General features: G+C 43.6%; 1 protein-coding gene across 8 annotated transcripts in view; it reads left to right on the top strand.

Moving 5' to 3' along the window:
• The window catches only part of sh3tc2 (SH3 domain and tetratricopeptide repeats 2), a 100,279-nt gene extending 79,155 nt beyond the window's left edge, over positions 1-21,124 (top strand). For all 8 annotated transcript variants that reach the window (XM_068043396.1, XM_068043398.1, XM_068043401.1 and 5 more), the window contains 4 exons: positions 2,162-2,284; positions 8,306-8,456; positions 15,250-15,446; positions 17,124-21,124. In XM_068043396.1, the coding sequence (XP_067899497.1) occupies positions 2,162-2,284; positions 8,306-8,456; positions 15,250-15,446; positions 17,124-17,327 (675 nt within the window). In that variant the 3' untranslated portion in view covers positions 17,328-21,124. The remainder of the gene's footprint in view (positions 1-2,161; positions 2,285-8,305; positions 8,457-15,249; positions 15,447-17,123) is intronic.
• The last annotated feature ends 1,084 nt before the right edge of the window (positions 21,125-22,208 follow it).

Raw genomic sequence — 22,208 nt, forward strand, 5'->3', positions numbered from 1 at the left:
CCCACCCAGTTTTGTGTCATCTGCAAATTTGGAGATATTACATTTAATTCCCTCATCTAAATCATTAATATATATTGTGAATAGCTGGGGTCCTAGCACCAATCCCTGCGGTACCCCACTAGTCACTGCCTGCCATCTGGAAAAAGACCCAGTTATCCCTACTCTTTGTTTCCTGTCCGCCAACCAATTTTCTATCCATCGCAATACACTACCCCAAATCCCATGCGCTTTAATTTTACATGCTAATCTCTAATGTGGGACTTTGTCGAAAGCCTTCTGAAAGTCCAAATAAACCACATCCATTGGCTCCCCCTCATCAACTCTACTAGTTACATCCTCGAAGAAGTCTAGTAGATTTGTCAAGCATGATTTCCCTTTCGTAAATCCATTCTGACTCTGTCCGATTCTACCACTGTTGTCTAGGTGCTCTGCTATGAAATCTTTGATAATGGACTCTAGAATTTTCTCCTCTACCGACGTCAGGCTGACTGGTCTATAATTCCCTGCTTTCTCTCTACCTCCCTTTTTAAATAGTGGGGTTACATTAGCTACCCTCCAATCTGTAGGAACTGTTCCAGAGTCTATCGAATCTTGGAAGATGACCACCAATGCATCCACTAGGGTCAGAGGAGAAGCACAGGGACAACAAGTTGTATTTATTTGGCATAGTAAAACATCCCAAGACAATTCACAAGTGACCAAAAGCTTGTTCAAAGAAGTAGGTTTTAAGGAGCATTTTAAAGGAGTAAAGAGAGATGGAGATGTTTTAGAATGGAATTCCAGAGCTGGGGGGCTTAGCAGCTGAAGGCATGACCACCATTGTTGGAGCGATTAAAATCGGAGATGCTCAAAAGGCCAGAGTTGGAGGAGCGCAGATATGTCCAAGTGTTGTAGACGAATCTGTCAAAAGGATAAGGTGGGAATTATCCAACAGATCAAGGGAGGAATGTTAACTAGTATACTGGATAAACACTTTTCCTCCTCTTTGATTCATATCTTGGCCTCTTTAGTGCCATTGGAACAAATAAACATTCAACTTAACCTTTCATCCGAAAAGCACCATTTCTAATAATACGTCACTCCTTTAGTTCTGTGAAGGGGGAAAGAGAGGTGGAGAGGTTTAAAGATTCAATTCCAGACCTCGGGGCCTTAGGTGCTGAAGGCATGACCACCAATGGTGGAGTGATTAAAATTGGAGATGCTCAAAAGGCCAGAATTGGAGGAGTGCAGGTATATGAAAGTGTTGTAGGACTCGAGAAGATTACAGAGATAGGGAGGGTAAGGCCATGGAAAGCTTTGAAAATAGGGATGAGAATTTTAAATTCCTGTGTGGCTCAACCGGGAGCCAATGTAGGTCAGCGAGCACAGGGGTGATGGGTGATGGGTGATGGGTGATGGTGCAAGTTAGGACATGGGTAGCAGAATTTTGGATTACCTCAAGTTTACAGAGGATGAAATATGTGAAGCTGGCCAGGAGTGCACTGGAACAGTCAAATCTATAGGTAGCAAAGGCAAGGATGAGGGTTGCAAAAGCTGATGACCTAAGGCAGGGGCAGAGTCGGGCAATGTTATGGAGGTGGAAGTAAGTGGTCTTAGTGGTGGTGCAGATATGTGGTCAAAGCTCACCCTTGAATCAGATATGACACCAATGTTGTGAGCAGTTTGGTTCAGCCTCGGACAGTTGCCAGGGAGAGGGTTGGAGCCGGTGGTGATGGAACAAAGTTTGTGGCGGGTTTATGTTCTCCATATTTCATTGGAGGACATTTCTGCTCATCCTGTACTGGACAAAGAAAACTTAAGTTACGTAGGCTTGGTCATGTAGGAATCTTTGTAGTAAACAGGGACTAGAGAGGTGATATTCAGAAGACATCCTGCTGTAGTCAGAGGTTCTGTGGTGGGATAAAGTTGACATAGGTAGGGTCGAGTTGGGGGGGAGCGGAAAGACTAAGGTGTCATAAGTCTTCAATTCGTGTTTGTTTTGCCCAGAGGTATGAGAACTAGCCTCTCTGCAGTCTGAAAGAAATACATCCCAATTGTGCAAGGACTTTTGGTTCTATTGAAAAGCATTAACGGGAATTCCATAGGTTTTAAAACAGAAATTGTTCAGAGCTTACATTTTATTAATGATTTGTATTTTTGATGAATCTTGTGAATAATTCAGGCAGCTGTACGGGCAGCTCAGAGAATGGAGGATTTGCATTTTACCATGAAAATTAATGAAGCAGCCGGGGATGTGTTTTACAATGGACCTAGGGAGCGAGAGAAAGCAACATCGTTTTTTAGGGTAAGTGTTAGAAATATATCACTAACTATCATAATAGTAAGTATCAGGATAGCACTCAACATTGCCCTCCAGTGCTGAGCCGGCTGCTAGAGACTGGGGGCGAGTCAATTGGGGGGCATCTCATAAGCATAGGACAGGCCGATGTAAGTATTTTGGATACCGAACCCATGCCTAGAGAAACTATGGTTGCAGTTTAACTTGGGGAAGGAGGGATTGCCCAGGCTCTCCCCCCAGCTCCTGGACATCATCCTGTCAGTCCTGAGCAAGCGGGATATTCCAAAGCAATTACTTTAAGAAAAATGTAGATTCTTCTAGTGACCAGACCTGTTTCTTGCCTTGGATCCCACCAGCTGTGGCCCGGATGTGCCCTTGCAGATGATTCATGTGTTACACATTAAAGACCTACATTCTTACTACTCAGATAGGAGTTGATTACAAAGTTGGAACAGACTACCTGTATGCCATTACCTCTGCTGTTAGTAAAGAAAAGTAGATTTTACTGTTACAAACAGGTTAGACAGTAATGATAGCCAGACTTAAAGGGCTGCATTATCCCAGCCCCATGGAGACGAGGTTTGGGGTGGGGATTTGGATGGAAAAATAGGGGAAATCAGCATTGTGACAGCTTCCTGACGCATTACCACCACTGGGGAAGTTTCCCAGGGGCAGGCAGGGAACCAGATTTGTTGCCCACATCACGGGGACAGGCAGCCAATGAAGATGATTAAGGCCCCAATTAGGGGCCACAGTTATGAAAGGCTGCCCCTGTGACAAAAACTAATCCTCCAGAAGGGTTTCCCATCTGTTCCGAGTGGTCCTACAGGCTTCAATCGTCCTCAGTTTTTAAATTTCATTAATGCCTCCGAGGGCACCTCCATGTTGAGGTGCCCCTGGTGGTCCCCGACCTGCTTCAGCTGCGCCCACCTCTCCCTGTGGGGCTGCTGAGGCTCCAGAGCTGCCAGCTCTGTGATTGGGCCTGCAACATCGGGAGACCACCCGGACGGCAAATGTAGAGGCGACCAATTAGGAGACCACCTCCTGGAAGATTCCGGCAGCGGGCGCACTTCCTGTAAGAGCAGGCTCGGGATCCCCATTTGGTCCTGACGTCGTGGTCCCAAAGCCCACAGTAAAATTCAGCCCAAAGTGTATGCGCAGTTGCAAAGATAATATTTATTTTACTGCACTGCAATCTTGATCTACTGTAAAAGTGTTAGGTCATGCATCCATCTGGTCAACACAACAGAGTGGAACAATAAACTTGGTAATACCACATTGAGGACGTTTCAGAAAGGTTAAAAAAAAAACTATCACTTCATTTAATGCCATACTTAGGAACCAAGAAAAAATAATAGTATATCCAATGGAATGTTGTGCACAAAATCTACCAAAAATTAAATAAAAAAGGATCCTAACTTGTGTAAACTGGTTTAGAATATTTTCTGGTCAAACCAAGGAAGGGTTTGCATCAATAGCATGGATTTTGCTTTGTGATCCATCCAGATTCCCACAAGAGGGGCTGGGTTTTGTTCTCAGCCCAATGTCGGGTTCTGTGGCGGGGACGACCAGAGAATTGGAGCAGTAGTAGCCGCTCCGGAGCCTGATGCCGGGATTGCCGGGCCCGATCTTCCCAGCGGCGGCGAGGTTCCGTGGTGCCACCTCCGCCGCTTTGCAACAGGACCCTACTTTACATATTTAAAATAGCTCTCTGCATAAATGTAAATGTACTCTCCACGATCTTACCTTTGTTTCGGAATCTTGAGCACGTCATGCTGCACTTACCCACCTTCACTTTCCAGTCCAGGAGAAGCTGATGCCACTGAGGTGGGGGAAGGGTCAACTCTGCATGATCTGGTGTATGACCAAACTCTGCATATGTTGAACTGTTTGCATTTTAAACCTGGTGCCAGCACCAGCTCCTGCATCAGGTGACGCTGTGAACGGTGTTGCCAATGCTGGCTCCGTCACATGATTGGGGGGGTAGGGGTGGTGCGCAGCCACTGTCAATATGTTAAGTGGCTGCCTGCTGCATAATCATGGCAGTGTGGTGGTGCAGGTCCCGTGGGGGACCGCCACACCACGTTCACCTCTCGGTGGCGTAACTACAAAATCCAGCCCGAGATGTGCAGACTATCAATCCCAAATTCACTAAGTGCCGAGGAGCACGTAGGAGAGCTGGAGCGGGTTAATGCTATAAGATAATGTTTCTACACAGAGGTGTCCAAGTCTGAACCATATGTCTTGGTCAAAGTTTATTTGATGGGATATTAATGCTGATGGTTTGGGTGTTTGCCAACTTTCAACCTGAAGGTTTTGAATCTTGTTTTTGATAAAGAGGACACTGGATGGTTGAAGCATTTGAACTTTGAATTCATATGCTTTCACGGAGTTAAGTCAAATGCAGAGGTATACTATTCGCTTGAGAAAGACTGCTGTTTACTGGATCCACTGGTGCACATTTTTAACAGCTCAGGGCACTACACACTTTTGCTGAACCCCATCATCGATCTTTGCTTGTTCATCGTCCTCTCTTTGATTGTCTGCAGGCTACTGGACAACCTCCACCAGTGCCTCTGCTAATATTCTGCCCTGCTTCCAGGCTTGAATTCCCCTGGAATAAACCCATGGCTGCCCTCTGGGCCTCTCTTGACCTTCTCCAAAGGGTCCATCAAGGCATTCGCCACTGCCTTCTTCTGAGAAGCAGCACCAACTGCCCCATCCTCTCTCTGAGTGCTCTGCCAGTCGATCACCTAGAAGTCAAAATCTACCCCAGTGTGGTTTATTTCAGTCTGATACTGTACAGCGTATTTTATGCATTATAATAGAAACACACTGCATTTTCAGTGTGACAATTGGGGCATTTTAGCACTTGGATGTGAGTAAACTAGCGAAGGATAATAAGCAATGTCTTTTATCCTTTATACCCAGGAATTAAGCATGTAATCTAGGCTGACCCTCTAGTTCAGCACTGAGTGAGTGTTGCATTTGTAGAGGTGCCATTCTTCAGATGTTAAAACAACTTCCTATTCAGGTGGATGATACGCTTTTGAAAATCTTACTATAGACCTTCTGTTACAATGCATAAGAGGCCAAGAAAAACAACTCATAGAAGGATATTTCAGCTCATTTTGGTAGAATTGTTTGGAATTAACAGTCGTTGCCAGGCAGGTGCCCAAGGGAGGAAACAAGCTATTTAATTCAAATAAAAATAACAGGCTGGTTCGTGTTGTCCTCCCGATGGCGGGCTCCAAAGCAGGGGGGCGGAGAATCAGAGCGGCAGCAGCCGCCGTGGAACCGGACACTGGGATTGCTGGGCCCGGATTTACCGGGTGCAGAATAGGCTGACGATGACCTTCCCGCCCATAGGCCAATTGAGGCCCATAAGTGGCCTATTAACGTCCACTTAAAGGCCTCTTTCCGCTGCTGCTGGGACCTTACCAGCAGCGGTGGGAGGGGACTGGAGGGGGCCTCTGCTACGCAGGGAGGACACCTTGGAAAACAAGGTGCCTTCCCTGTGTGCTTGGGGAGTGGGCCCTCCTCCGTGGGCAATTTGTGGTCCACAAAGGACCCCCCACGAGAACCAATTCACCCCCGGGAGCCTCCTCCGCCTGGACCGAATACCCACCCTCGACCCCACCCTCTGGACTGGCCCTGGCGACCCTGCCTCACTCACCTCTTCTCCGGGGTTCCAGTGCTGGGCCTGGGTCCGAGGCCTCTGCAGTACCGGCAGTGGTCACTGCTCCCGGTGGCGCTGCCAATACTGCAGAGCTGCCAGCTCTGTGATTGGCCAGCAGTTCCTTGGGATGGGATCCCCGTCCCTATTAAGTCTTTAAAGGGATAGGCTCCCACCTCCTTAAACTTTAACCCCAAAAAGACCAGAGGATCGCTCTGGGGGCGCTGAAAAAATGCAGAGGCGAGGTTCCCTCCTCCTGCACAAAATCCAGCCAACATATGTGATTTTTATTTTTTAAAATTTTATTTAGAGATACAGCACTGAAACAGGCCCTTCGGTCCACCGAGTCTGTGCCGACCAACAACCACCCATTTATACTAACCCTACAATAATCCCATATTCCCTACCACCTCCCTACACTAGGGGCAATTTACAACGGCCAATTTACCTATCACCTGCAAGTCTTTGGATGTGGGAGAAAACCAGAGCACCCGGAGAAAACCCACACAGTCACAGGGAGAACTTGCAAACTCCACACAGGCAGTACCCAGCATTGAACCCGGGTCCCTGGAGCTGTGAGGCTGCGGTGCTAACCACTGCGCCACTGTGCCGCCCATATTTAATCAAAAATTATATTTGATCAAATATAATTCTTTGCAGATATTTTGGAATTTAATGACTGGTTATTGAAATTCAGTGGGTTCCCTTTCACTTGTGAAAATATATTTGTCAGCTTCTCTTTTTCAAATCAGAAAGCCTGTCTGTAGTCTTTGAAGAAAAATATTTGGACTAGATTACTTTAAAAGGCATTAGGAGAAAGAAAATAACTACCTATTAGAGATATGAGCCAGGATTTTACTTGCAAAAGCGCTGGCGAGAGCCCCGCTTTGCTTCCTCTGGGGAAGGCCCACCATATTACATATCAGTTAGACACTTAAGAGGACAGTGCGGGTCTTCCCCAGAGGCAGTGACTACTGCTGGTACTGGACTCACCGGTAACCATGGATCGCTGAGGGACCTAGGTCACAGGTGAGTCAGGGTGGGAGGGCTTTTGCGGGATGGTGATCGCAGGGGAAGAGGGGTATTGGGGTCGACAGCAAGGGCGGAGGGGTCGCTCTCAGTGGGTGACCCCCCCCTTCCCGATGCCAGGTCCCTCAATCAGGCACTAGGTGCCTTTTAATGAGGGACCACCAGCGCCCCGCCTCCCTGGAGCTGGCAAGCAACCCGCATGGTTTTGGTTGTTGTGCTGCCTGTGTGGCGACAGGCCCGCCTGCCGTTGGGCTAATACCAGCGGAGGCGGGATCAGGCCCCTAAGTGACCATTAATTGCTCAGTTAAGGGCCACAATTGGCAGTGGGGCTGGAAGGCTGTTCACAGGCCTTCTTGCCCTGTACTTAATTGGGGTGAAGGGGGGAAGGTGGCAGGGTCCCCCCCACCAATATTCCACCTGATTAAAGGCTCTCCCCACCTCCAAACTGGCCGCAAGAGAGAGCATAAAATTCCTCACATTGTTTAGCAAATCAGTTTATTATTAAGTAAAAACAGAAAATTTGGAAATACTGAGCAGGTCTGGCAACATCTGTGGAGAGAAACAAAGTTAACGTTTCAGGTCAAATTATTATTTATTATTTCCTATTACACAAGCAGTTAGTTAAGTTTAACAACTATGTACTGTGCCATTGCTAATAACTTCTACTAATTAAGTTTAGTTGAAGACTAATCAAAACCTAATATTGTGTTAACTATTGTCTTCTGAAGACAAAGTGGGCCATGTGATAGAACCAGTCACTGAAATAAACTAAAGCAGGTTCTCTAGGTGGGCTATAGATTAAACTAGATAGCAGGGCAAGAGAAAACATTCTGTATGGATATTAGGAGCTATAGGAGATCAATATGAAACACAGGAGCCAAAAATGTCTAGAGTTAAAGGCAAAGTTAAAGAAATCCCTTAACATAGAACTGCCATTCTTCCATCATAGCAGTATTCAGAGAATAACAGGGAGTTCCCCTGGTGTCATCGCCAACATGGTTCCTTCAATCATCGTCACCAAAAGCAGATGAACTGGTCATTGTTATTTATGTGATCTTACTATGTGCAAAATTGCTTCCATATTTGCCTAGATAATAAGTCAGAGCACTTCAAAGTAATTCATTGTATGAGAAACCATTGTAACATTAGTGAGAAATATGATACGGTGCTATATAATTGCTAATCTTTCTTCCAAACCAGTTTTGATGCTTTTGAGGCTCCTGTATTTGTAAGATCTGAGAAAGAAGCAAAAACAAGCATTGCTTAGTAAGTTGGCATCAGTCTGATTTGTCTGACATGAATCTTTGTGAATTATTCCTTAGGATGGGGCAGTACCTCTGGCTAGGATGACAGGAGATACTGACATCGAGCTCAGACTTTTTAATAAACTGACTGAACTTAGTACTTCACTGAACCATTTAGAACAAGCCCGAGAATATGCGATTGCAGCTGTAAGACTCAGTGTAAATACTGGTGAGTAATTTCCCACTTATTTATTAAGTTTAAGTATGACTGGAAAATATTATGTTAATTTCAAACTAATCATTTAAAATGTGTAACTGACATTTTAATGATTAAAGATATAAATGTTCTACTATTTTTTGTTGGCTATATTAGATAATTTAGTGTCACAAAATATGTCTGTGGTTATGGCCTGGTCTAAATGCTGAGATATGCCTGCCTGGAACCTCTGCCCTAATGGACTTTTGGGCTCAAGAGAAGGTTCTGTACTTTACAGTGCAGTAATGGGTGGCAGTACGATACAGATAGCTGCTGTGCTCAACATAACAAAGAGGCCAGAAAGTGTGCCAGTGTTTCCAGGTTGGCTCGGGTCATATTGGCGCCAACCTGGAATAGGAGGAAATTTCTGCAAGTGGCTCTCAAACGCTCCTTTGTAAGGGAATGGGTGCATTTAATTTTATATATTTTTTAAATTATTTTCCTTTTCAGGGTGTACAGACCTTAATCCCAAACTAGATCCCCAGACAGGCTCCACATCCACAAACCAACTCTTGTGTCACTGAGGGTGGAGGAAAGCGGGAACTCCTGTTTAGTAAAAATATTATAGGGTAAATTCGAAAGGTGGGGGGGGGGGGGGGGTGGGGGGCGGGGTGGGCGGAGGCAGAGTGGTGGATGGGTGGGTTGCATGTGAAGTGAGCACAATTTGAAGAATCAGGACTTTTATAGTCGTATCTTCAACCCACCCTCAAACAGGACTTTTTTAAAAATTCATTTATGGGATGTAGGCATCACTGGCCAGGGCAGCATTTATTGCCCATCCCTAATTGCCCTTGAGAAGATGGTGGTGAGCTGCCTTCTTGAACCGCTGCAGTCCATTTGGGGTAGGTACACCCACAGTGCTGTTAGGAAGGGAGTTCCAGGATTTTGACCCAGCGACAGTGAAGGAACGGCCATATAGTTCCAAGTCAGGATGGTGTGTGACTTGGAGGGGAACTTGCAGGTGGTGGTGTTCCCATGTATTTGCTGCCCTTGTCCTTCTAGTTGGTAGAGGTTGAGGGTTTGGAAGGTGCTGTCTAAGGAACCGTGATGCATTGCTGCAGTGCATCTTGTAGATGGTACACACTGCTGCCACTGTGCGTTGGGGATGGAGGGAGTGAATGTTTGTAGATGGGGTGCCAATCAAGCGGGCTGCTTTGTCCTGGATGGTGCCGAGCTTCTTGAGTGTTGTTGGAGCTGCACCCATCCAGGCAAGTGGAGAGTATTCCATCACACTCTAAGGAAGCATGGCAGGATCAGTTTAACATTATTTTTCAAAACATAATATTTAATGTAATGTGAAAATAATTGACATTTTGATGATTAAAAGTATCAGCATTATATAAAGATGACAAGTATATGTACAAATATTCTGCCCAAATTTGTACATTGAGGAGTGGATGCATAAAGAAGTTAGTACAAAAATATGCAAAGGGTTTTTAGAAATGGAGAGTGCTGTTGAAATCTAGTTTCGAGACAGGAGACAGACAGACAGACAGACAGAGAGAGAGAGTGAGTGAGTGAGCGAGCGAGAGAGAGAGGGAGAGAGAGAGAGAGCGAGAGAGAGAGAGAGAGTGAATGAGAGCGAGAGAGAGAGAGAGAGAGGGAGAGAGCGCAGCAGGAACAGCGGGAGTGGAGCAGGGGAAAAATCGAAAAGTGACATCAGAGTGATGTCACAATCAACAGTGAGAGCAGCGACAGAGAAAGCAGCCGGGGTGAGTATACAGGTAAGCTTTTAATGTTAATTTAATTTAAATCAAATGTAGAATAAGACTTGATCGATTTGTTAGTATATAAACTAAAAACCAAAGTGGATTTTCTAATTTATGATACAGAGTGAGAGAAAGAGACCAGTAGGGAGTGTAATCGTGCAAATTGGGACAACTTAATACATAAGCTGTATTAAGTATTATTAGGGTTTATCAGTATTTGTAATGTTTACTAATAGTAGTAAGGTTTATTAGTATTGGCAAAGCTTTACTATCATTGGTAAGGTCGATTAGACTCACGATGTACAGATTACAATCTGAGTGCGGAGATTCAAGTTTGGTGAGTGGCGAGTTCGGTGAAGGGGTGGAGGTGCTCCATTTTTCTTTTTTTCCCTACTTTTTTAACTCTCCACCATTTGGTTCTTGCTTCGTTGCAGTGGAAGGAGCTGTTTGGTGAGTACATGGTAAGCTTTTCTACTTATAATAAATAATCTGTAAAGTTAAGGTATGGCAGGGCATGTATAGCATGTGGGAAGTCATGGATGCACCACATGTCCGAGACAAACACATCTGCAGGAAGCATCACTGGCTGCAGTAGCTTGAGCTCTGGGTTTCGGAACTCAAGCGGCGACTGGAGTCACTGTTGTGCATCTGCGAGGCAGAGGACTACATGGATAGCATGTTTAAGGAGGTGGTCACACCACAAATTAGAAGCATGCAGACAGATAGGGAATGGGTAACCACCTGGTTGTCTAAGAGAAACAGGCAGGTAGTGCAGGAGTCCCCTGATATGATCTCACTCGCTAATCGGTTTTCCATTTTGGATACTGGCGAGGGTGGTGGTTCCTCAGAGGAGTGCAGTCAGACCAAATTTTGTGGCACCACAGGTGGCTTAGCTGCACTGGAGGGAAGGAAGAGGAGTGCAAGAGCAGCAGCGAAAGGGGTTTCATTAGTTAGAGGAATAGACAGGTGTTTCTGCGGCACTAAATGTGAATCCAGGATGGTGTGTTGCCTCCCTGGTGCCAGGGTCAAGGATGTCATGGAAAGGCTGCAGGACATTCTTCTGGGGGAGGGTGAAGAGGCAGAGGTTCAGGAGGGTGAACAGTAATGTGGTCCACATTCCACATTGGTACCAATGACATAGGTAAGAAGGGGGATGAGGTTCTGAAAGCAGATTTAGGGAGCTAGGAAGGAGATTAAAAAGCAGGACCTCAAAAGCAGTAATCTCAGGATTACTCCCAGTCCATGTGCAAGTGAGCATAGGAATAGGAGAATTGAGTGATTGAACACGTGGCTGGAGAACTGGTGTAGGAGGGAGGGCATCACATTTCTAAGACATTGGGACAGATTTTGGGGCAGGTGGGACCCGTACAAGGTGGACAGGTTGCATCTTAGCAGGGCTGGGATGAATATCCTCGCCGGGAGATTTGCTAGTGCTGTTGGGGAGGGTGTAAATTAAATTGTCAGGGGAATGGGAACCTGAGAGGGAGCTCAGATTGGAGGGAAGCAAAACTGGCAACTAGTCAGGGGTGTGGGAACCAGGAGCAAGTATTAGAGAGGAATACCAAGGTGCACAGAATACTGGGAGAGATAGATAGCATGAGAGTGGGGAATAGTAAGTTATTAGGTGGGGTCAGAGTAAGGGAGAAAGGAATAAAGTCTAAATCAGGTTAATGTGCATGTATGTGAATGCACAGCGTGTGGTTAATAAGACTGGTGAGGTACAGGCGCAGATTGACTTGTGGAAATATGATGTTGTGGCTGTAACAGAGACCTGGCTCAAAGAAGGGCAGGACTGGGTGTTAAATATTCCTGGATACAAAGTGTTCAGGAAAGATAGGAAAGGAAAAAAAGGGGGAGGGGTGGCAGTATTGATTCAGTCCTGGAGAAAAAGGATGTCCCAGAGGGGTCGAGGACAGAATCAATTTGGCTAGAGCTAAGGAACAAAAAAGGTGCAGTTACATTACTCAGTGTTGTCTGCAGGCATCCAACTAGTGGGAAGAATGTGGGAGGAATAAATATGCAAGGAAATTACAGAGAGGTGCAAAAATTATAGGGTAGTTTTAGTTATCCAAACATAGACTGGGATAATAATAGTGTAAAGGGCAATGAAGGGCAAGAGTTCCAAGAGTGTGTTCAGGAAAATTTTCTACAACAGTATGTTGCGAGTCCAACAAGAGAGGAGGCACTGCTAGACCTGGTTCTTGGGAATGAGGTGGGCCAAGTGGATCAAGTATCAGTAGGAGAGCATTTAGGGGATGGTGGTATGTATCATAAGGTTAGGCTGATTATGGAAAAGGACAAAGAGCAATCCAGGGTAAGAATAATTAACTGGGAGAAGGCCAACTTCAATGGGGTAAGAATAGAGCTGGGGCGAATAAATTGGAGTCAAGAACTGGCAGGAAAACCGGTAGATGAACAATGGGCTACTTTCAAAGAAGAGATAGTTTGGGCACAGTCAAGGTATGTTCCTCGAAGGGGAAAAGTAGAGCAAACAAATCCAGAGCTCCTAGATGACAAAAGAGATAAAGATAAAGAAGAAAAAGTGTGCTTATGACGGATGCCAGGTAGAAAATGCTATTGAGAATCAGGCTGAATATGGAAGGTCCAGAGGGGAAGTGAAAAAGCAAATAAGAGAAGCAATGAGAGAGCATGAAAAGAGACTGGCAGTTCGCATTAAAGCAAATGTGAATTTTTTCAATTGGTGTATACATAGTAAAAGGGTGGTAAAAGGAGGAGTGGGCTGATTAGAGACCAGAAAGGGGATTTACACATGGAGGCAGACGTCATAGCTGAACTATTAAATGAATACTTTGCATCTGTCTTTACCAAGGAAGAAGATGCAACCCAAGCAATGTTGAAAGAGGAGGTAAGTCAGACATTAGAGGGGTTTAAAATTGTTAAAGAGGAAGTATTAGGTAGGCTGTCTGAACTTAAAGTGGACTAAGCATCAGGGCCGGATGAGATGCATCCAAGGATACAGAGGGAAGTGAGGGTGGAAATCGCAGAGGCGCTGGCCATTATTTTTCAGTCTTCCTTAGATTCAGGGGTGGTGCCAGAGGACTGGAGAATTGCAAATGTTACACCTTTGTTCAAAAAAGGGTGTAAAGATAAGCCCAGCAACTACAGGCCAGTCAGTTTAACTTCAGTGGTGGGAAAACTTCTAGATAAAATAATTTGTGACAAAATCAATAGGCACATGGACAAGTGTGAGTTAATTAAGGAAAGCCAGCATGGATTTCTTAAGGGAAAATCATGTTTAATTAACTTGCTGGAGTTTTTTGAGGAGGTAACAGAGAGTGTTGATAAGGGCAATGCTGTTGATGTGGTGTACATGGACTTTCAAAAGGCATATGATACAGTGCCACACAACAGACTTATGAGCAAACTTGTAGCTCATGGAAGAAAGGGGACGATAGCAACATGGGTACGAAATTGGCTGAGTGACAGGAAACAAAGAGTAGTGGTTAATGGATGTTTTTCGAGCTGGAGGAAGGTTTCTAGTGGAGTTCCCCAGTGATCAGTATTGGGACCCTTGCTTTTCCTGATATATATTGATGACTCAGACCTTGGAGTACAGGGCACAGTTTCAAAGTTTGCAGATGATATGAAACTTGGAAGCATTGTGAACTGTGAGGAGGATAGTGTAGAACTTCAAAAGGACAAGTTGGTGGAATGGGTAGGCAGGTGGCAGATGAAGTTCAGTGCAGAGAAATGTGAAGTGATTCATTTTGGTAGGAAGAACATGGAGAGACAATATAGAATAAAGGGCACAATTCTAAATGGTGTGCAGGAGCAGAGGGACCTTGGTGTATATGTGCATAAGTCATTAAAGGTAGCAGGACAGATTGAGAGAGCTGTTGATAAAGCATACAGTATGTATGCTAGGCTTTATTAATAGAGGCATAGAGTACCAGAGCAAGGAAGTTATGTTGAACTTGTATAAGACACTAGTTCGGCCTTAGCTGGAATATTGCGTCCAATTCTAGGCACTGCACTTGAGGAAAGACATGAGGGCATTGGAGAGAGTACAGAAGAGATTCATGAGAATGGTTCCAGGGATGAGGAATTTCAGTTATGAAGATAGATTGGAGAAGTTAGGACTGTTTTCCTTGGAGAAAAGAAGGCTGAGAGGTGATTTGATAGAGGTATTCAAAATCATGAAGGGTCTGGACAGAGTAGATAGAGAGAAACTGTTCCCACTCGTGAAAGGATCGAGAACGAGAGGGCACAGATTTAAAGTATTTGGTAAGAGAAGCAAAAGTGACATGAGGAAAAACTTTTCCACGCAGTGGGTCATTAAGATCTGGAATGTGCTGCCTGAGAAAGTGGTGGAGGCAGGTTCAATTGAAGCATTCAGAAGGGAGTTCGACAGTTATATGAAAAGGAAGAATGTTCAGGGTTATGGGGAGAAGGCAGAGGAATGGGACTGAGGGAATTGCTCTTTCAGAGAGTCAGTGCAGCCATGATGGGCCGAACGGCCTCTTCTGCACTGTAACGATTCTGTGATTTTGTGATTCTAGTGAATCACAAAGATATAAGATATTAGATTAAAGGCTCTTTTGTATTAGTTTCAATTGGGTGTTTGCATTGTCGATTCCCAAAGCACTACTGATCTTGTGTATCTGGTTGCAAACAACAGTAAAACTGCTGAGACTTGCTAAAACTTTCAGGATATACTTGAGGAATTGTCAATTGAAACACCTCGCTGACAAATGAACTAAGACTTGAAGAAAAATAAAATTAACACCATATAAGTAATAGTATTACAAGAGATGGCTACAATGACAGATTTAGCACCGGCACAGGCTTAATGAGCCAAATGGCTTCCTCTGTACTGAAATGTTTTTTTTCTATGATTGCACAAAATTATAAATATGAGTTGAGCAATAATTGCTTTTCCATAGATGATCAACAGGACCCTAAATGTATTTTTTCCATTATACAAGTTAATACCCTTAATACCAATGCATTTAGGCTTTTTCTTTAACTAAAAATACAGAACAATAATCATTTCATGATGTGATTAATTCAAAGTTTTTTTAATATGCAATCATTAGGAAGCCAGCTGAAGGAACAGGTTGCTTTTTATCGACTAGCCACAGTGTACTACTTATACCAGCAATATGAGATGGCTGAGAACTATTACCTGAAGGCGTTATCACTCAGTTCCCACCCATTGCAGTCTGCTAAAGAAGCGGTGTACTACATGAAGATTTACTTCAGACTTGGTGATATCACACTTCACAAACTCAAGGTGGGGAGAGTTTCTCTATAACTGACTTTTCTGCACTCATTTTCTAAGCTGATCAACAAATGAAGAATGTGCACTGAGGTCGAATCAACACTGTTAAAACCACCAAACCTTGTCTTGTTCTCAATGAATATCCATAATTAGGATAAGTGATTTGGCATGATATGGCATCCCACAACTAATCTCATGGCTTTTTACATTGACCGTAGGTAGCATGCTTTGGTGGCTGAGTACCACTATTTTGTACAAGTCACCCCTAAGCCAGTGAAAATGCTGTTTTCTAAGTATCTCTCCAGAATAACCAATCACATGTTCAAATAATAACATGCAAAATTTCAAAGTTTGCAGATGACATGAAACTCAGAAATGTACTAAACACCGAGGAGAATAGTAACAGACTTCAGGTGGACATAGACTGGTGAAATGGGCAGATGCATGGCAGATAATATTTTAATGCAGAAAGGTGTGAAGTGATTTATTTTGGTGGAAAGAATTAGGAGAGATATTATGAACTAAATGATACAATTTTAAAGGAGATGTAGGAACAGAGAAACCTGGGGTGCATGTAGAGAAGTCTTTGATGGTGGCGGGACAGGTTGAGAAAACTGTTAAAAAGGCATACAGGATCCTTGGCTTTATAAGTAGAGGCATCAAGTACAAAAGCAAGGAAATTATGCTAAACCTTTATAAAACACTCCCAACTGGAGTATAATGTGCACACTTAAGGAAGGTTGTCAAAGCTTTAGAGAGGGTGCAGATAACTTTTACTAGAATGGTACCAGGAACTTCAGAAACTAGAGAAACTGAGTTTATTCGCCTTAGAGCAGAGAAGACTAAGGGAAGGTTTGATAGAGCTGTTCAGAATCATGAACAGTTTTGATAAATAAGGAAAAACTGTTTCCAGTGGCAGAAAGTTCTGTGACCAGTGGACACAGAATTAAAGTAATTGGCAAAACAGCCAGAGGCGATATGAGGAAACTTTTTTTTAATACAGCGAGTTGCTGTGATCTGGAATGCACTGCCTAATAGGGTGGTGGAAGCAGATTCATTAGTAACTTGCAAAAGGAAATCAGATAAATACTTGAAGGAGAAAAAAATTGCAGAGCTATGGAGAAGAACAGGTGTTTGGAACTTTTGAAAAGCTGGCACAGGCACAATGGGTGGAATGGTCGCTTTCTGTGCTATATTATTCTATGATTCTGTAGAGAAAGTTGATCAAATATTCTACAGAACACAATTATTCCAGAGCCGCTGGTACCGTAGACGTTTCATCTGTAGAAAGCCAATGGTCAGGGGCGATAATGCAGGTTGATATCCTGGAGCTTCACTGGATTACTTTAGGAGTCAGGTAAAATTGGAAATTTTACCCACAGTCACCTCAGGGGACCAAATAAGTTGGACAGAGGACATGATTGAACTAATTGTGTATAGTTGGTGGAAAAGGCAGATTGGATAATGGAATGGTCCTTTAAACTTGCTGAAAACAAATTACCTACCTAATATATTTTTTTAAAAATGCACTGTAGATGTTCGTCTGGCATGTTATAGTAATTAGCCGTTTATTTAAAGTTGTAAATTTGAACTGGTCTTTGGAGTAATAATGACAAATTAGAATACTTTTAAGCTTTGATTAAATTACTTCTCTACTCTAAAAACTATTTTCCTCATCCTTGATTTCAGGATTCTTACGATGCTGTTGGCTACTTCCAGTTGGCTTTTGCTGCAGCTACCGAACTAGGGAACAAACAAGATTTGTTTAATGTTTGTACTAGACTTGCCAACATTTATAAGAACTACATTGTAAATGAAGATCTGTGTTTGCAGTTTGTACAGAAAGCGAAGGTTCTTAGTACTGAGCTACACAAAAGTGAAAAGACCCCATGAAGAAGCTAATGCAAAGTTATATGAAAAGTAAAATGAACTCCTGCAACACTTCCTTTACCACAGCTACTTGTTGTTTGAAAGTGATTGCTGATGTCATGTTGTATCCAGATACATTGAAGAACCAAGGTGAAGGCCAAAGACCCATATTACAGAACATTACCAGGGTTAAGTTAAAAAGGATGCTAGATAAAACAAGTCAATAAGTGGTAACTGGGGGATGCCAATCTTGGATTCCAAGAGCCTGTGGATTAAGAGGAGGTAGAGTAAAATGGAAGAAGTAAGGAATTTACAGTTTTGAATTGCTGGGGAATACTTACACCACACTAATTGATTGACAGGTTCTTTTATTTTGCTCTGATAACCACAATGAACAAAATAGAAACATCTGGTAGCAACAGCATTACTGTGTCTTCAAAGCGCTCTGTGAAATTAAAAATGATTTAAAATTGCTAAATGCTTACCATACCCAGGCTGTTAGAGAGCTGGATTAATTGACCACAGTTTTTGTATCAGCATCGGGAACATTTCCAGTATTGTTGTAGACTCCAATATGTTTAGCTCATTATTAGTTTTACATTTGTAAATTATTCTGAATATCATGGGTATTCAAGATACAAAGATTAAGATTGTATTGTGGCCTGTAGAACTACTAAGTTCCTTATGGTGATGCTAACAACAGTAAATTATAATAGCTCACCAGCTGCAGAAGTGAAAACTTTTGGTGCCACAGTACTTTTACAGTAAATGTGAAATTGCAGGTGAAATTTAACAACTTCCTCTTATAAAAATAAGCTGAAGTTCGTATAGTCTATAGTTGAATTACAAATTCTTTAAAAAAAAAATTTAAAAGAAGATCTGCTCAAAATAGATTTAAACACAGTGGGCTGCATTTTAAAAGCCCACCTCCAAAATTGCGACCTGCATGCACGGGGCTCACATCACAGAGCTGCCACGATTCCAAACGTGGCGGCTCATTAGCATGTCCGGGGCGACTGCCCCCCACCCCCTGGCCGATGACATAGAGGGGGCAGGCAAGCCATCCCCGGCAATGGCATCAGTGCCAATGCGCAGGCGCTGGTGCCATTTTTAAAGGGCTTACAGCCCTCAATGAGCATTTACATTTTAAAGGTACAGTGACTTTTAAGTTTTTTAAAATGAACAAAATAAGCTTACCATGTCCTCTCCCACCACCCCTCCCCGCCCCCCCCCCCCCATGGCATTACACATCATTCCTGCCCTTTTCCACCCCAGAATACTTACCGTGAAAAATTGACCTTTCACCCCCCTCCCCGCACGTTCGGAACCTCTGACCTTTACCTCTTCCCATCAACCCCCGACCAATCCGAAGCGTTTTTGCCCTGCTCCCCCTCCCCCCTGCGTAGAGAAAATTACCTCCTGTCCCCCTCCCCACTGGTGTCCCCTTTGTTTCCCCGAATGGCGATTCGAAGGCACGGCATTGCCGGCCTCTCGGATGAAGATTGGCGCAGCGAATAAGGAGGCAATGGGACATTAATTGATTCAAGTAGGTAAATTAATTTAAATATGGAAATCATGGTCCCGTCGCCGAGCAGCACGGCGGCAGCCACGAGGCCGCACCACTGCCGCCAAGATCGGTATGGGGCCTGCCGGCATGGGGGTCAGTGGCGGGCCTCCTCTATTGCTATCTTCATTCACCTCCCTGCAACTGTTCCCAGTGTCGGAGAGCCTTTAAAATCCAGCCCAGTGTCTATACCTCATTCCTGACAAGGTGCTATATCTAATCTGCCTCCCTCACATTCTCACCCCTTCCAATTCTCTGACCCGGGAGTTCCCCAAGTGACTGGTTTTAGACAGTTGTAAATTCGCTCTCGTCTTGAATTCTTCCTATGGCAAGTACTGAATATTGAAACACTTCCCAAAAATGGTGTTCGCCATTATGTACCTCACTTTATATATGCAATTTATAGCATAGCCAAAGGTGGCACAATGATATTGAGCTGAAATTTATGAGCGGCCACAAATCACGATGGCATGCTCTGCTGTCGGCAGTCTTCAGGCATGGATGCGACGTTTCTGAACCCCCGGGATATTTTGCAAAGGGTTCATTTAAGTGGAGGGGGCAGAACCCCCGATTACGTCATCAGGGGTGGCCGCTCCGTCCCTGATAATGGCTTCCGGCACCCCCGTGCAGGCACCGACGCCATTTTTAAAGGGCTTCAAGCCCTCCAGTAACAACTGAAATTTTAAAGGGACATTAATTTGAAATTTGTGTAAAAGACTAAATAAAAGCTGGAATCCCCTCTGCCATCCTCCTAACATTTGTTTTGGGGCCTATCCCTTTCAAAATAAAGGTAATTCCCAACCCAAATTTTCCCCCCGAGCCTCATTACCTTTGCTCTTCAACCAAAGAACAAAGGACAGTACAGCACAGGAACAGGCCATTCGGCCCTCCAAGCCTGCGCCGATCTTGATGCCTGCCTAAACTAAAACCTTCTGCACTTCCGGGGACCGTATCCCTCTATTCCCATCCTATTCATGTATTTGTCAAGATGCCTCTTAAACGTCATTATCGTACCTGCTTCCACCACCTCCCCCGGCAGCAAGTTCCAGGCACTCACCACCCTCTGTGTAAAGAAACCCCTTCCCTCCATCCCCCCAGCCAGTGGAATATGTTTCCTCTGTTCCCTCCCGAACTGAAAATTAAACTCTCCACCCCCCCGCCCCCCCCACCAATATCTCGCCTTGAATCCCCAAAAGGGGTCAGAAGGTGTGGGACTTCTAGCCATCGGCTGTTATATTGGCGTGGGACGGCTGCCCAGTCTAGGTATGTTTATTTACATTTATTTGCATAGATTTAGCAATACAAACGAAGGCCCCACTCCTTTTTTGCAGGGGTGGGGAGGGGTGGGGGCCACACCGAGGCCTTGATGCCGCCGGTAAAATGTGTCGGGGGTTGTGGCAGGCCTCTCCCAGAAGAATTTTCCAGGCCGCCCTGCCACGGCCCCCGACACTGGAGGTCTCATAATATTCAGCCCATTGTCTTAGTGAGAATGCACTGCAGAAAAGTATTAGATTGTCTCTGAAAATGAACATATCATATGGAATCTCGCATTTGCCCGCACTACAAAACATATGGCTTAAATATTTGGCTGAAAATATTGTCTGCAGTTAAGTTCTTACAATTTAACATGATCTGAATATGATCGCTGTTACTATTTATCATGTCTCCAATGTGCTGTGTGGACCAGGTGAAACAGAAGATCAAAGGCTTGCATTACATTGAGCACTATGCTGCATTATGAATGGAGGGAGAACTGTAAGCAGAAATTTTAAAGATGTAGAAATCACAATGTTTTCCACTGTAAAGATTATTGCAGAGTGAATTTTGAAGATTTAATATAAGTTAACATTTTAACAAAATTCTTGTTATGGTACTTATTTTGCCTCATCGACCAACTCTTATACCAATAGAAACCGCAGACACGTACTCTTTCTTGTTTGTTGTTGTCAATAGCAAATTACATGTATAAGCTTGAGTGTAAAGATGAAAGTCCAATTTGCAGAGAGATGAGGATGATGCAAACAGTGAAGAGTGTAGCATTTTATAATGTTTGAAATGCAATATGTTGAATCTACCGTTACCTAACAGCAATGTGAACACAAAGTATTTTTATATTAAAATATTTTATCTAACAAAATGGAAGCTCTCTTTTTCATATTTTTGTACTATAAAATGGGCTAAATATTGGATTATTTTTAACTGATAACACTTAACATGATAGAACACAATAATGTCATAATGCCATTTTCATTGTGCAAACTATGGATCAAAGTTCTCAATCTTAATCAATAAATTGAACAATGATCTAAAAGACCATGGACCTGTTTTTGTCTCTAATTTTCACGCCAAGTTTCATTTCAGTTACACCACAGATGTTACTGTGAGACCAGTAGCTGTACAGCCACTCTGACCAGAGTTACACTGGCCAGGGTATCCCTCATGTTATACTGAGGTCAGCAAGCTTTGCAGCTGATTTTAAAATTCTAAGAGAACTTTCTGTCCACATGCAGAAGGTTGAAAACTGTGTAAAGTTCACAGAAGATCCAACAACTACTTGCAAAATACAACTTCATGCAAGGTTGGATTCATCAACCACCCTGAATGAACAAAAAACAGTGTACCAAAATCTAATATAGCTGGTCTCCTATCTGTTGTTTTAGTAAAGTAGGAGGGCAAATCATTCCTGAGCTATACTGTCTATTTGGCACTGATACACACCTAAAACAACTTTGCATTAATATATTAGTGGCAGAATAACTCCACCCTATGGGTTTTTGTGAAGAGTTCCTAATTCCAGTCAGGGAGTTCCATGATCATTTGTCTAATTTAGCTTCAGTTCCGTATTAGGTTCTACATTGTATATTATCTCTTAGCAATTGGTTTTTGGATTTGTGACTGGAACAGAGATGAAACTGCCATTCGTTATCAATCATTTGTAAACTATTAAGAGGCACACATTTTCTGAGGGAGTTGCATGTATTAAAGTAGGGTATGACTGATCAGTGAACATACAAGTCAATGCAAACTCTATTAATAAAATTCTGCACGACAACTTGCTTTTATATAGCACCTCTAACATAGTAAAATATCCCAAAGCACTTCACAGGGGCATGATCAGACAAAATTTGATACCGAGCCACATAAAGAGGACAGGTGATCAAAAGGTTGGTCAAATAATTAGGTTTTAAGGAGCATGTTAGAGGAGGAGAGAGATCGAGATGCAGAGAGGTTTAGTGAGGGAATCCCAAGGCTGGGGCCTAGGTAACTGAAGACATTACTGCCAATGATAGGGTGATAGAAATCAGAGAGGCACAAGAGGGCAGAGTTTTCAGAGGGTTGTA

Source organism: Heterodontus francisci, chromosome 12 (genome assembly GCF_036365525.1).
Source record: "Heterodontus francisci isolate sHetFra1 chromosome 12, sHetFra1.hap1, whole genome shotgun sequence".
In the NCBI taxonomy this organism is placed as follows: domain Eukaryota; kingdom Metazoa; phylum Chordata; class Chondrichthyes; order Heterodontiformes; family Heterodontidae; genus Heterodontus; species Heterodontus francisci.